The 16,672-nt window shown below is 43.0% G+C and overlaps 1 protein-coding gene across 1 annotated transcript in view; it reads right to left on the bottom strand.

Annotated features, from left to right (window-relative positions):
* Positions 1 to 16,672, bottom strand: part of PTPRN2 (protein tyrosine phosphatase receptor type N2) — a 674,076-nt gene that overhangs the window by 53,150 nt on the left and 604,254 nt on the right. The window contains exons 16-17 of the mRNA XM_056857125.1: positions 14,267 to 14,340; positions 3,468 to 3,545 (exon numbers count right to left, since the gene is read on the bottom strand). Coding sequence (XP_056713103.1) covers positions 3,468 to 3,545; positions 14,267 to 14,340 — 152 coding nt within the window. The remainder of the gene's footprint in view (positions 1 to 3,467; positions 3,546 to 14,266; positions 14,341 to 16,672) is intronic.

Genomic DNA, 16,672 nt, shown 5'->3' with positions numbered 1-16,672 from the left:
TGCTGCTGCTGGTGGTGGTGGTGTAGGGCTGTGCCTGATCCTAAGCATCTGGACGACTTCTAGAGCCAATTTAAATATCCAGGCAGATTGCACTATGTGAAACACATGTAGGGAATTATTCATTTGAAAAGAAATCCTACATCAAGAACTCTTGGCATGGGGAAGGCCACGGAAAGTACACTGTAGAGTTTTCAATTCACAGGCTATTGAGTCAGTTTACATCCTCTCCTATGATACATGAACAGATGCTCTCTATACCTGGCCCTGGCTTCCACCCCCTTCTTTTCCCACCTTATAGAAGAACTGGGTTGACATTGCTGCATACTCCCAAGCAAGATGGACTGTGAACCATATGCTGAGGACAACCGTGCAATAACCCTCCCCTGTAATTCCAAGAGCAGCACCAAGTTTTGTAAAGACGGTTACAATGCAAGATGAAAATAATGCACAATCCAACATTTGTCAAGTTTCAAACTGACTGTGATTGTAATTGTACTATGGAACCCAAATATTGACTCTCATGTAGAATTCATAATTGCATAGGTATTCTGGGGAATCTCCATTTTTGTTTAAAGTAAGCTAGTAGCTGGTAGAATTGTGGAAATTGAAAATATGTTACCAGCCAGGTCCCTTTTCGCCACTAGTGGGAGGTTTTTAGGGCAGAGCCTGAGGAGGGTGGGGTTTGGGGAGGGAAGGGACTTCAATGCCATAGAGTCCAATTGCCAAAGCGGTCGTTTTCTCCAGCTGAACTGATCTCTATCGGCTGGAGATCAGTTGTAATAGCAGGAGATCTCCTGCTAGTTCCTGGAGGTTAAACCCAAAGCACACAGAAAATCACATAAGCATATCTCTATCAATCTCTATTACACCAAATATCAAATAAACATGCGAATTACTAACAATATACAATTCACAGTGGGTAGCTGTGTTAGTCTGTCTGCAGTAGTAGAAAAAGGCAAGAGTCCAGTAGCACCTTAAAGACTAACAAGAATATTTTCTGGTAGGATATGAGCTTTCGTGAGCCACAGCTCATACCCTACCAGAAATATTTTCTGGTAGGGTATGAGCTTTCGTGAGCCATAGCTCACTTCTTCAGATACCTTCTTCAGGTATCTGAAGAAGTGAGCTGTGGCTCACGAAAGCTCATACCCTACCAGAAAATATTCTTCTTAGTCTTTAAGGTGCTGCTGGACTCTTGCCCTTTTCTATAACAATATACAATATTAATCAAAAATTGAGGTTGTGTTTACAGCGTTAAATAACATCACTCCAAGGTACATAACAAGGTAAGGTAAGTGCAATCATAGCAATATGTCCAAGCTGTAAATAGAAAAGACACTGTTAGATATATTGCAATGTATTGATAGAGATATGCTTATGTGATTTTCAGTGTGCTTTGGGTTTAGCTTCTTATTGTACAGAAGTGTCTACTTATTGTAAGTACCTGGAGGTTGGCAACCCTAGTTACCAGATTTTGCTAAGAACACAGAATGTAGATACAGTACAAGCATGGTATGCGGCCTCTCAGTGCTGGTATCAGTCTCTCCAAACACAAAGGCCCGTATCCAACCATGCATGCACAGAAGGCATGTGGAGATTTTCTGCACTCCACTCTGGCCCTGCAGCTCCTTCTGATTGACTCCCAGAAAGATAGTTTGTGGGGCTGCGAGATCCACATGGAAGAACAGCCCTGTGGGTCAGGGAGATGCAGAGAAGAAAGGGAGGGGAGTGAAACCACCACCTCCTCCTTTTTCCATCAGCAGAGCAGGGCTTACAATTTTACCCCCTTCCCTCTCCTCCCAGAAGAGCCTCAACCTCTGGAGCTATTCCTCTGTTTAGGTCCCACAACCATAGAAATGATCCTCCTGGGGGTTGGAAGAGAATGCAAGAACAGAGAGGAAAATGGGAAAAATCAGTGTACCGTGAACACATGGTTGGATACAGGCCAACATTTCATAGGATTAAAACTGAACACGAAATTCCACCACTGGCAATATTCACGTCATAAAAACTGTGCAAATAAAGAAAAGCAGCTTACCCAATTTGAATAACTTATTACAATGGCACTATTCAAATTTTGTAGTTGCCAAATAAGGCATTTTAGTGATTTTAAGACACACGGAAATAAGACCAATGTCAATCTAACCACAGGAGGAAAGAATAGACCATTCAATAAGATTTGATCATATTAGCCTCCAATTTGCAAGAATTTTCTGAATGGAACGTATTCCTTTAACTTGGCCTCTTCATTACGTTCTTTGCCAGACTAAACAAACAAAACCATGAGCAACTGCAGAGTATTTTGCAGGGGGTCTAGTGAGGCTGTCAATTAGCAGTTTGCTGCTGCTCTTGTCTAAGTTGAAAGTGCTTGCCCAGAGCTACAAGGGAGGCCTTCCATAAGAACCCATTAAACCTGTTAGCAAACTCAAAGCCAAGAAGTGTTCTATGATCTTTCTAGAGGAGAACATCCTCTTCAGGCCGTGGTGCTCTCCACATTGTGTGCTTGATGTCTCCCATATCCTGCCTGCAGTCCCTCTAGACCCTAGGAAAGAGCCATCTTCCATTTTCCTCCCCTATCTTTCTCTCTCTCTCTCGTCCCACCTCCAGCTTATCAGTTTGGATTCTGCCCCCAACTCATTTTCTACTGTAACCTCCACAGTAGCTTAAACTAGGTACATTCAACATTAACGTACATAACCATGACAGCCAATGTAGTGTAGTGGTTAACGGCAGTGGTTTGGAGCAGTGGACTCTAATTTGGAGAACCGGGTTTGATCCCCCACTCCTCATGAGTGGCGGACACTTATCAGGTGAACAGGGTTGGTTTCCCCACTCCTACACTCCAGGATCCACTCTAGGATCAGAGGAGCATGCCAAATATATTAGATGCTGTGGAACACAGGCAGGACAATGCTGCTGCAGTTGTCTTGTTTGTGGGCTTCCTAGAGGCACCTGGTCAGCCACTGTGCAAACAGACTGCTGGAGTTGATGGGCCTTGGTCTGATCCAGCATGGCTTTTCTTATGTTCTTACACATGAAGCCAGCTGGGTGACCTTGGGCTAGTCACAGATCTCTTAGAGCTCTCACAGTCCCACCTACCTCACAGGGTGTCTGTTGTGGGGAGGGGAAGGGAAGGTGATTGTAAGCTGGTTTGATTCTTCCTTAAATGGTAGAGGAAGTTGCCATATAAAAACCAACTCTTCTTCTTTAAATACAAACAATAAAATACATATTGGTCTTTAAGAGGTCCTTCCATGCCTTGTTAAGGGCATCTTTTTACACTTTCAATATGTGATTTAATCAAGTCTGTGTGTTCATACACAAACGTAACATTACATCAATACACGATGTTAGATCTTACATATATAAAGTACAGCCCATTATTTTCCTTCATTTACACACCACTCTTACAATTTCTGTACAACTTCACCACAAAATAGAGATACACAAATAATAAAGGATTTTACCTGCCAGAAGTCTGTGACTGTAGAAGGCAGGGGGCCTTGAGCAGCAATGTATGCAGGGTTCCGAGGGTCATGGTCCATCTGAAAAAGGGGGGGGGGAGGCAAAACAATTATAGCTAGCACTCAAAGACAGCCAGACAAGGAAGTTTGCAACAGGGCAGGGAACGAACACTGCATTAATGACCTGTAGCAACCAGCAAGGAGTCACCCTCATCTCCTGAAATATCTTAGGAAAGGAAACACTTGAGTAAGAATTCCTTTCCCAACAAAACAGAGCTAGTAGTCTAATACTAAGACAACAGACAAGCCACGATCTATGTTCCGAACATGTAATGTGAGATCACTTAAGGAGCATTTGCTAACAAAAAGCATTTAGTCAGAGATTTTGGTCTCATAGCAACGCACAAGCCACTTCAAACATTTCCCTCCCTCAATACAGGGCATTAGGAATGCCGGGCACATTTAAGTATCTCTTCCATTCCTACCCACAGCACTTGAGGGCACATGCATCTAAAAACAAGCCAAAGCTGGAGAACAAACTCAATCCTGGCCTTTTCTGGTTAGTTCATTTGTTTAAAAAGCAGGCTTCTAACCCTCAATAGAGGAAGTTCTGTTTAAAGACCTTAATTATTACATCTATTTCAAAGAGTGACTGAGCAGGAAAAAAAGGGATCCTCAGAAACAAAGCCACGAAGAGTAAATAGGATTAGGTGGTTACAATGAATGTTTTCAAACTGATGGGTGGGTTCTCTGGTCCTAAATCTTTGGCCCCATTCTCCTGATAAGGGCAAGATCTGCTGATGGGAATTTAAAAACAAGAGCAACCAACAAACCCCCATTGATTGCAACCCTTATAGCTTAGACTAGAATTTTAAAAGAAAAACAAAGAGAATGAGGCCAGCCTCCTGCATGAACACATCTGAATTATTTCAACAAGTGCTCCTGACCAGCTGAATTCTGCACTCGCCCCCAACCCACACAGAAACCTGCACTCTGGCTTTACCGAAATGCTAAGCAATAGTGTGTGTGTGTGCACGCGTTTGTGGGGTGTTCAGTGCCATCAAGTTGCTTCCGACTCATGGCAACCCTATGAATCAATGTCCTCCAAAGCGTCCTATTGTTAACAGCCTTGCTCAGGTCTTGCAATCTCCGTGCTGTGGCTTCCTTCCATCTCATGTTGGGTCTTCCTCTTTTCCTGCTGCCTTCAACTTTTCCTAGCATTACTGTCTTCTCCAGCTACTCTTGTCTTCTCATAATGGGACCAAAGTACAATAGCTTCAGTTTAGTCATTTTAGCTTGTAGGGACAGTTCAGGCTTGATTTGATCTAGAACCTACTTCTTTGTCCGCAGCATCCGTAAGACTCTCCTCCAACACCACCTTTCAAAGGAATCTTCCTGTCAGCTTCCAATAGTAGATGGCTGCATAATTAACAGCACCTCAATACAGAGTGGTCAGAACCATGCAAGTAAACCATTCAAAGGCCAAGCAGGAACTCCCTGCCCCAAGATGTGTTGATGGATGCCAACCTGGAAGGCTTTAAGGGGGGAGTGGACCTGTTCATGGAGGAGAGGGGTATCCATGGCTACTAGTCAAAATGGATACTAGTCATGATGCATATCTATTCTCTCCAGGATCAGAGGAATATGCCGAATATATTAGATGCTGTGGAACACAGGCAGGATAATGCTGCTGCAGTCTTGTTTGTGGGCTTCCTAGAGGCACCTGATTGGCCACTGTGTGAACAGACTGCTGGACTTGATGGACCTTGGTCTGATCCAGCATGGCCTTTCTTATGAGAAATTTGACTCAATCTCTGGAATGCAACCACATGGACTGCCAATTAACTGGCAGTAGTGATGGACCCCATGGGATACATGGGGTGAAGGACCCCATGTTTCTATGGGCAAACATCAGCTCAAGGAGGAAGGCTGATGGCGATAATGATTGACAAGCCGAATGGGTTGGGGAGAACGGATCCTTCAGTGCTATTGCAAGCAAGTCTTCCTCAGTTAAGGGGGATAATCAGGGAATCAAAACACATCTCCTATAAAGTCTACTTTGGCCTTATCTCAGGGCTGCGTGACTCCCTACTGTAGGAAACTCTCTTTGTTGTTATTATTTATATATCACCATCAAGTGCGGTACAAGATGACAGGTCCCCGCGCTAGAAACTTACCATCTAAACGTTTACCATCTCTTTATTCACAAGAGCATCAATACAATTCTTCACCCTGGAGCTCATTTCAGAAATTTGGAGATTATGGTCTAGAAACCTCTTGGAACTCATTACACTGGCCAAGATCCAGAGAGTCGTTTTATGCCTTGGGCATGTCCAGTGGGATTTTTAAAAATTTCTTTGAACTTCAAACCTTCATGCTGCATCACAAACATCTTATGAAAATCTCTGCAGCTTGCTGTGCAATGTACAGGTATGCGCACAGTGTGCATGTACGAGTGCTGGTGGTGTTGGGGGAAAAACAAGCCTGAGAGCCCTTGGATCCTGCCCACTACTTATTTCAACTGGTTTAAGGAATCAGCAAAAAACAAAAACAAAACTCCAATCCCTGAAGCAGCCCTCAGTAATATTACAAAGAAGAGAGCAATTAATTGTGTGCTGTGGGCTTTCTATGGGCAAACATTCAACTCCAGTTTCAACTCCAGTTTTATCATACGCATATCGGAATAATCCCATTCCTTATCTGCCCCATCAGACCTCCTCCTAACCTTTTTTTTTTGCCATCATGTCACAGTTGACTTATGTTGACCCCAAAGGGTTTTCAAGGAAAGAGACTTTCAGAGGTGGTTTGCCATTGCATGCCTCTGTGTAGTGACCCTGGACTTCCTGGTGGTCTCCCATCCAAATACTAACCAGGGCCAACCCTACTTAGCTTCCAAGATTGGGCTAGCCAGGTCAGGGCCCTAACCCATGTACCATTACTCTCTCCAAATACACACTGAAGTTAATGGAGGTGACTGATGCAGAGGCAGAAGTGGTAGCATACAGGGTGTGGGCCATGGAGAAGTCTTGGCTGGCATTGGAAGGCCAGGCTGGTGATACTGTTTGCTAGACAGACTTTGTTTTATGGGATGGTTTGCCATTGCCTTCCCCAGTTGTCTACATTTTACCCCCAGCAAGATGGGCACTTATTTTACTGACGACGAAAGGATGGAAGGCTGAGTCAACCTTGAGCTGGCTACCTGAAACCAACTTCAGTTGGGATAGAACTCAGGTCATGAGCAGAGCTTTGATTGCAGTACTGCAGTTTATCACTCTGAAATGGGGCTCCTGGAGATACTGTAGGGAGCATTATTTATTTAGGAAATTTCTATGTCTCCTCATCCCAGTCCCCCTTGGCAGGGCTTACAATTAAAATAATAAGTTAACAGTATAAGAGCAATACACCATTAAAACATTAAAAAAACATTTATTTCCAGTTTAGATACAGTTCAGTTTAGTTCATCATATTGAAAACTGTTCTTGCAATTCACCACTTTGGGCTGCAAGTGATACATAGGAGGTAAACAAATAAATCTAGGAAATTAGCTAGATAGGGTGACTGTCTACTGCAGCATTTTTTGTACCATCTTGCTGCACTGTCTTCTAACTTCATAACCATATCTCTCTGCATTGGTTATTGTATGTTATGCCTTAGACAGTTTTCTCCTTGAATTGTTTCCTAATTTCTTTAATCCCAGTTCTAATGCATTGTTTACTGGATGCCAGCGTGGTGTAGTGGTTAAAAGTGGTGGTTTGGAGTGGTGGACTCTGATCTGGAGAGCCGGGTTTGATTCCCCACTCCTCCGAATGAGCAGCAGAGGCTAATCTGGTGAACTGGATTTGTTTCCCCACTCCTACACACAAAGACAGCTGGGTGACCTTGGGCAAGTCACAGCTCTGTTAGAGCTCTCTCAGCCCCACCTACCTCACAGGGTGTCTGTTGTGGGGAGGGGAAGGTGACTGTAAGCCGGTTTGAGTCTCCCTTAAGTGGTAGAGAAAGTCAGCATATAAAAACCAACTCTTCTTCTTATGCTGCCACATTTTTTTTGAAAATATTTTGTAATCTGCCTTGAGTCTCAGTGAGAAAGGCAGACTTTAAATGAAGTAAATAAATAAGCTAGAGTACACAAGCTGGTTTGTGGAAAGCACTGCTCTTGTGGCAAAACACTGGGATGATATAGCTTTTGGGGTTTCCTTATCAATCTACACGTCTCTGCTCTTTACAAATAACCTAGATAAACGCTGACACTTCAGAAGTATTAACTGAAACAAAAGAGCCCAACTTGGTATTGAAAAACCAGTCAAGCTGTGTGCGTACAATAGAAGAGAACGGGCAAAACAGAATCGGCAATGAGGTACGTGGCGCTGTCAGCGAAGAAATACTTCTGAACACTCCAGCGTTTGATAAATCAGGAAGAGGCTACTCTTGGCCATACAGTATAAATCAGCTGCTGTCAGAAAGCTGCTGTTTGGAGCTCTGCAGACATCATAATGAGGAAAGACTGGTCAAACGTGTCATCAAGTTAACAATAACTCAGACGTTTGCAATTATTACGTTCCCTGCACATTCGGTTGCAACAGGGAGCTGCTATGGAGAGGGCGCGTGCCGGTTAGGACTGCTACCACGCAAAGCAGTAACCGGGTCACTTTCAGTTTGTATGCATTACGCCATCTCGACGAATGCAGATTTAAAAATTGCCTTTTGTCTACTACTGATGCTGAGCAAAACAAACAGGGGGAAAGGTTATCGAGCCTTGCTTAAAAACTGGCGGGCGCCTGGTGCATGTCTGTTCTCAGAGGAAATCCAAGATAACAGAAAGCTTCCTTTTGTATTAATAAGCAAGTTCGCAGACTCCTGCCAAGATTAAAGTAATGGGGGGGGGGAGACTAATGGGTGCCTTTATTAATTTCCACACTGTAAAATTCCAAAGTCTAAATAGACTTGGGAGGATTTGGAGATGTAAACTTTAACAATTGGCATAACCCAGATCAGTGGAAAGGATCTAAACAGATGGGCATCCCAATCTTATTAAGTTCTTTTTGATCCCTCACCACAAGCAGTGACTTGCACAATTACAGCTACTAGACACTTGGTAAATCTGTTCAGCTTTATCCCATTTGGTACTAAGGTATTTATTTTTTATGGCAAGCATGCACTTGTGAACCTTGATACCTGGCCCACTTCAGTGTCCCAAGCTGTGTACAGCCAGCATGGTGTAGTGGCTAAGAGCGGTGGACTCTAATCTGGATAGCCGAGTTTGATTTCCCACTCCTTCACATGAGTGGCGGACTCTAATCTGGTTAATAAGGTTGGTTTCCCCACTCCTACTTATGAAGCCAGCTAGGTGACCTTGGGCTAGTCACAGTTCTCTCCTAACTCTCTCAGCCCCACCTACCTTACAAGGTGTCTGTTGTGGTGAGAGGAAGAGAAGGCGATTGTGTGATTCTCCTTAAAAGGTAGAGAAAATCAGCATATAAAAGCCAACTATGAGACACTGTCCTTCAGTGTTACTACTCTGAAGATGCCTGCCACAGTTGCTGGCGAAACGTCAGGAAAGAAAATTCCAAGACCACAGTTACACAGCCCGGATAACCTACAAGAACCAATGAACTCTGACCGTGAAAGCCTTCGACAATATTTCCAACTATTCTTCTTCTACCCATTTTCTTCTACATCCATTCTGGCCAGAAGCACACCAAGGACGAAAACGCATGGTCACTTTATCCTCCTTTAATCACTGTTTCAGCCAGGATTCAGCCTGGATCGAATGCATGCGTTTCACCTAATGTGCGTTCGATCCTGGCTAAAACAGGGATTAAAGGAGGATAAAGCGACCATGTATTTTCGCCCCAAGAGTAATCTAGATTTGCATCAGGGTGTCAGCGACTTTCCTACACAAACTAGCTCAATTATGTCGAAGCAGAAGAAGAGTTGGTTTTTATATTCTGACTTTCTCTGCCACTTAAGGAAGAATCAAAATGGCTTACAATCATCTTCCCTTCCCCTCCCCACAACAGATACCTTGTGAGGTAGGTGGGGCTGAGAGAGCTCTAAGAGAGCTGTGACTAGCTGAAGGTTACACAGCAGGCTTCGTGTGTAGGAGTGGGGAAACCAACCTGGTTCACCAGATTAGCGTCGGCTGCTAATGTGGAGGAGTGGGGAATCAAACCCAGTTCTCCAGATTAGAGTCCACCACTCTTAACCACTACACCACGCTGAAAGACATGCAGGCAGCAGGCAAACAAGGCAGGCAGGAAAATAATTCAGGAGTAGCAGCGTGCTCAGGAGAGAAGTCCACAAGTGGTACAAGGCAAGAAGGATTAAAAAAATGAGTGTGTTCAGGGAAGCAGAGCTCAGAGGCTTTCTCCAAGACCTCTGAGCCAGCCTGTCGTTGGCCTCTTTCTGCCTCCAGTATGTTGAAATAAAGAACTGGAATTGGACCTATCTCACCACACGGCAATATACGCACTGTCCTGACCTTGGAGAAAGGACAACCGAGACGAAGCCTAAAGAGGCCTGGACAGGAACATGAGTCTTAACTGTACTTCACTGGTGCGTAAGGACTAAGGGGAAAGCTCAGAGTCAGGGGCTGAGGGCAAGCCCAATGCAGCTGAACCACCCCACCCACGGTTAGGTCCCAGCGTTGGTTGGGCCCTCACATTGTTGATATAGTGAATCTTTCAGCCAATTTTTTAAAAATACAGCAAATCGCCTCAGGCTGCTAGCCCCAGTTTGCTCATATTTGGCTTAAACAATGGTGGAAATCTCAGCCAATGGAAGTTTGAGTGTACGTATTTTGATTGCTTATGAATGGACTGTTGAACCGCTGCCAAGGCCTTGTCTGAGTGCAGAATCAGTAAAGAAAACACCACTAAAGTGAGATAAATGGGACGGCATTTTAGAGTATAAGATCTTGAGGAATCGGCTCACTAGAACAAGTACCATTTTCCTGGTCTAATTAAGTCTGGATGTTTAGGCCATATTTTAAAAAACTGGCCAAACCAGGCTATTTATACCGCAAAACAAAAATTAGTGTAATTACGAATGTTCTGCCATGACACAATTCTCAATTTATTCTGCAACACAGCCGCCACAATGACAAAGGTAACATCCAGGCACTAATTCCGTGGTTCCACATTGTAATAAATGGGATCAGGGATCACTAGAACCAAAGCACAATTAGCGGCTCAAATTTTACTTACTATTACTGCATTAGGAGAAAGGACAAACCAAAAGAACCATCTGTCTCGTTCCGGCTTATCAGAAGAGAACTCCTGCAGGGGATCAGATCAAGCCACCCCCAAATCCAAGATGTTTTAATAGCAACTCATCTAAGCTTCCTTCACCCCCCACTAATTAAAGTTGATTGACAATTTCTTAGAGTGGAAAGCACCACAATGAATACAAATAGACGGCTATAACCAGTCCTATCTGAATTTCAAAAAATATGTCACTTTATGCATTTTTATGTTCCCACCAACTTAATGCTAATCATGTTTTTTTATTTTTAGGGACTGTTATTTTGCCTCTTCATTTAAACACATCTCATGAATGTGCTTTTGCACTGAAAAATGTCAGCTTTATTTTTTTTAAATCTACTTACAATAGGAATAAGATGATTGGTTATTACCGTATATCTGATTAATCATAGGAGAAGGGACTGAAGGTTGTTAAACATTATGCCATCATTCTTGTGAGGAAATTATATGCGAACAATACATCTGTTCTGTGTGATCCAACTTAAATGACTTCCAGGATTCCACCCCCACCCCCCGCCACAGTCATTGTATAGAAAAAGGCTAGGTTAAAATTTTTTTAAATATAGTTCTCCCCTTCACAGCCCTGTAATACTTATAGCTAAGGACTGGCCAAGTGTATTCTTAGATATTCATGCTGGCTTCTAAATTTATCCTGTGAGGGCATATTTATACTTTAGAGACATATTTACACACTTATTAGGTATAGTATATACACGATTATTGATCTCTGTCAAATTAGTTTTGTTTAGAATTACTGGCAATCCCAAAGAGATTTTTGCTTCCACGTTTCCAGTGTTTATTGTTTTAAGATGTACACCTTATAGGGAGCAGGGGCAGGTGGTTACAGAAAGCATTCCCCAGCAGGTATAATACTACTTAGTCATCACTTTCACCCGTCCATTCAAAACAAAAATGACACAAGAGACAGAACAATAATTGGCCCCTGTCGTTACTCTTGAATGAAAGTACTAAATTTTTCAATCCCTCTTTTTAAAAAATTATAATGGAATGAAAGAAAGAAATCTAGTTTTGAATGTCATTATGAATTTCAGTCTCTACTCTCAGTGATAAAATTTGTATGCTGTGTTTGAGCAAACTGTCACGTTAATCACATTCCTCAGTCTGGCAGCTTCAGTAATAAGTACGGCTGATGGGTAGTTGGTTGTTGTTTTTTTAATGCAGTTGATGGGATCCCCCCCTCCCTTTCCAACACCCTAAGAGGAAAAAACCAGAATTCCCATTTACTTTCATGACCTCTGATTTAAAAGCAAAGATTGCACATTATTTACTACTGGATGATTTCCCTGAAATTTAATGAGGACTAAGTACAAATATGACAGATGTAATTATCACAGTTTTATTCTGCACAGTCAGGGTCTCCTTGTGCTGTAATTGCAAGCTTTTCATTGAACCGCTGGCAGCAGAGTTATTACCGTAGTGTTTTATGTTATTTTGGAGAACGAGAAAGGAGACCTTCCAGCTCAATTTTTATTCCCAAGGAATTTCTAAGCATTTCTTCTGCCCGGTTCTGCAACAGAACAATTTTTTTTAAAAAATCGCCAGTACGTTTGATCAGATCCCCTTGCGGACTTTGTTCCATGCTGTTTTGCCGAACACAAAGGCTAACCCCCGGATTCTCATAATGTACTGGGAGGGATGGGAGAGTTATGTGTGTGTGGGGGAAGGGAGCGTTAAGCAGTTTTGAGAAAGAAAGGAATATGTGGGCAGGTGGCCAACTCATTGTCTAGTGCAAAAAAAGGACTTTTTCCCCTAGCATGTATTGCTTTACTCATTTAGACTCAAGCTAAGGTTGAGTGAGCCTCAGCTGGAGGCTGGACCACTGACCCTGAAGCTGGAAGTACTCAGCTCTAAGCGCACCCCTGGAAGCCTCCCTTTTCGAGGCCAGAATGTAATTGCTTTATACTACACTCTGGCTTCATCAGGCAAACCTACATGCTGAGGGGTGGGGAATAAACCTTTCTAGTCCAATTCATACTTTATAGCTCTAGCATTATTAATTCTCCACTTGAAATTCATGGCAATTTTCACTTCACATCCAAGCACCGCAAGGCTCAGATCCACCAAATATGTCATTTTATTGGTGTGATAATTACCAGAGGCAGCTTAAATCGAACAGCAACATCTTTATTTTTAAAGAGTAGCTCGTATGATTTCTGCAGGCGTGAAAAAGGGAAAAAAATACAGCGTATTTCAAATCTCCTATAAGAATTCACACATCTGCTATGTTTAGCTGGCCAATTCCCCCCTCCCGCCCAACTATGAACAGAAAAATAAGTTTTTATCCCATTAATCTGAAAGTTAATAGACAGTCAGTCATTTAGCTGCAAGGTTTCTATTGTGGACTTAGAAGCTGTCACTGCATCATGTTTACAAAATTGTATCATTTTGGATAATATTAAATGTTTTCAGAAGAAAGTCCTTGAGAACATGCCAAAAATCCTAGCACTGAAGAGCTCATTCTCTCTCCCCTCCCCCCACATCAAGATGCAGAAAGAACACTCAAGGTTGGATGTACAGAATCCTTATTCACTCCCCCTAAAGTATGCTACGCTACTGAAAGCAACTGCCAAGCAATGGGAGAGAACCACCATCGATCAGTAAGATTTCAAATCAAGATGAAATGACCGCTTAAGCATAACCAGTTAAATTATTTGTTTGATACTATAATGGCTTGAAGAATTTTTATCCAGGAGCACCAAAAGAAGAGAGACAGTAATAGAGGATCTGAATAACCCTATGCACATTTCTAAGGTCATTTATGCATGGGAGGTTTTGCCTTGAATTTGCCCCTCTCTTGATGTACATTTTCTCCATCTGAATTCTCAGAACTCTGCATGGGGGCTTATTTTTGAGTTTGGAGAATTTGGATGGGAAAATGTGCATCTAGAGAGGGGCAAAACCTCCCATGCATAAATGGCCTAACAAAAGGACTGGAGTTGCTCCTTGCAATAACACAGGTTTCATCAACTTGATTTCTATCTGTCTTTCTACATCACTAATTTGTCACAGAATAAATATGCAATTGCTACTCATTTGGTATAAGTGATTGATGTTTTCACCAAATGCTTCTGGGGAGGAGGTGCTATATTTTCCCTAATGTTTTTGGGGAAAGCGATTCTTCCCATAGCTATGGGAAAAGCGAAGCCTAGTGACAACAGTCATACTTAGCCTATAATTGAACTCTCAAGAGTTTTAAAAGGATCCCTGTTATCCCTAGCTTTCATATCAGAAGTAGGTATACCACTAAATGCCAGACTACAGGTCAAAGAAGTCATAGGAAGAAAAATAAATGACGGATGTCACCGTGGCAACACACAGTAATTTTAGTATCAGCACTTAATGCCTAAGTAACATAGCTCCGTAGCAATCAAAAGCAGTTTTGAAGGATCAGTTGAACTATTTTTAATGTGTCTTACTGGTTACCAATACTGATAATATCATATGCATGCAAGACTGATTGCATCAGAATTAACCTTTTACTTCACAGGAGGGAAAGTAGTGTCATTTTGATTCTGTACTTACAATTGGACTTGCGTTGATGTAATCTGAATTGTCATGGCTGTTTTCAGCTTTCAAACATATCCGGCAATGATCATCTGTTAAAGAAAAGAAGTACATTATGTGCATGTGCGTGCTTGTGAAGGGAGATCTTTCCATTCATTTTTCCAACAGGAAAAAAGACCAAAATGCTTTGCCCTTAAACTTAGCCTTCTGTTCTCAGCCTTTTAAGGGACTTGTGTGTCCCATTTGGTGCTATAGAGACATCTGATCGATAACTTTTTGCTTCTTCCTCCCTGAAAGCCAAGGGTGCACCACTTTAAATCTGCATACCTACCCAGAATTTCACATGAGGTCCTTACAAGACAAAGCCTTCAAGATCAGGATGAGAACCAGACACACCCCTCCCATTTTTTTTTAACAGCCAGTCTGATGAAGCAGTCTGATAAAGTAGAAGGCTTGCACACTGTTTCATGTTGATTTTGGTCCGTTCTAATAAAAGGTGTAACATAATGAATTTTTGAACTTAAAAAAAGACTGTGAAAGACAATTAAGATAATGAACACCACTAAAAATTCTCACTAAACCAATCCACCTGCTTTGGATAGCCAAGTTTTTTAAAAATACTATGGCATCCTCCATTCTTGTTTTGTTACTCAAGCACTGAATCAGGAGTATGAAGAAGAGTTGGTTTTTATATGCCGACTTTCTCTACCACTGAAGGGAGAATCAAACCGGCTTACAAGCACCTTCCCTTCCCCTCCCTACCAACAGATGCCCTGTGAGGTAGGTGGGGCTGAGAGAGTGGGACTAGCCCAAGGTCACTCAGCTGGCTTCATGTGTAGGAATGGGGAAACCAACCCAGTTCACTAGCTTAGCCTCTGCCGCTCATGTGGAGGAGTGGGGAATCAAACCCGGTTCTCCAGATCAGAGTCCACCGCTCCAAACCACTGCTCTTAACCACTACACAATGCTGGTGTAGTGGTTCAGAAATAGCAAGAACAACATTAACATGGCTGACCCATGGGCCAGCACTGCTCTGCTGAATGGAGCAATCTATAGGCACGTGCTGGCACCATTACTGTGCCACATGGGGCCTGTCTGTGTGTAAAGTGCTGTCAAGTCTTAGCCAATTTATGGCAACCCTGTAGGGTTTTCAAGGCATGAGTCTAACAGAGGTGGTTCACCATCCACCTTCTTCTGCATGGCAACCCTGGTATTCCTTGGTGGTCTCCCATCCAAGTACTAACCAGAGCTGACCCTGCTTAGCTCCTGAGATCTGATGAGACCAGGCTAGCCTGGCCAATCCAGGGTCTAGTGCAGACTTATCAAAGATACTGTATGGCTTGTGGCAATCTTCTGATGCTCAGAAAAAACCCATGCTTCAGCTACCAGAGATAACTCTTGAAATTAAACATAAATTTGTGATGAGTATTCCAAATGCCTAAGTTAGTTTTCGGTGGCTAAGTTTTCATCACAGAGCTTCTCCCAAAGCATTTAACCTGGTCCACCAAGGTTACTTGAAACCTTGTATTCATTAGTAAAAATTCACCTTTCCTTAACAAGAACATTAGTAGTGTCAAATTGTATTACAAATCTTTCCCTCGACTTTGGTTTACGAGCAACAGAATGCTTAAAGGGCAGTTGTTAATAATGAAGTTTAGATTAAAAGAATTTCCTCCCCAAGCTCACATTTACTGCAGTCAAAGTCCATCTCAGGCTAAACTGCTATGTATTCTGAAGTCTGGCATGTGGTATAGAATGTTTCTTACAGCTAACTCGTTCATCAAGTATATGCAAGAGATGTGCAGCTCTTACAGTGCGTTCCTGAGGTGGGGGCCCTGAAATTTTTCTGGAGGCAGCGTGACCCCGCCACTAGTGTAAGTGGCCTCTTATCACGGAATAAGAGGCACTTACGCTGGCAGCAGGGGCAGTTCTGTTGGCGGCTGGGCACCAGAGAGCCGCACGCCACTCCTCTGATGCCGCAGTCTCTCTGGGACCTAAATCCCAGAAGAGATACGTGGAGCAGGAGGGGGGGTGTATTCCCGGGGGCAGTGCTGACAGTAGTCAGCTACTAAAGCCCTTCCAGCCTTGGAACAGTGCCTCCAGCAACAGCATTGCTGCACCAGGTAAAACTTGGCGCAACATCACTGTTTTCTGGGGGGGGGGGAGAGAACCCCATTTTCTTTTAAAAACTTTTAAAAGGCTTTTTTAAGCCTTGTGGTGGCCGGGGAACCTCTTTGGAGGCGCTGTAGTGCCTTGGCTATGATGTTCCCGGCTGGAGGAGGAGGAAGAGTTGGTTTTTATATGCTGACTTTCTCTACTACTTAAGGGAGACTCAAACCGGCTTACAGTCACCTTCCCTTCCCCACAACTGTGAGGTAGGTGGGGCGGAGAGAGCTCTGAATAGAACTGTAACTTGCCCAAGGT

The sequence above is a fragment of the Euleptes europaea genome, chromosome 11, assembly GCF_029931775.1.
Source record: "Euleptes europaea isolate rEulEur1 chromosome 11, rEulEur1.hap1, whole genome shotgun sequence".
In the NCBI taxonomy this organism is placed as follows: Eukaryota; Metazoa; Chordata; class Lepidosauria; order Squamata; family Sphaerodactylidae; genus Euleptes; species Euleptes europaea.
This window is presented reverse-complemented; position numbering and strand designations above follow the sequence as displayed.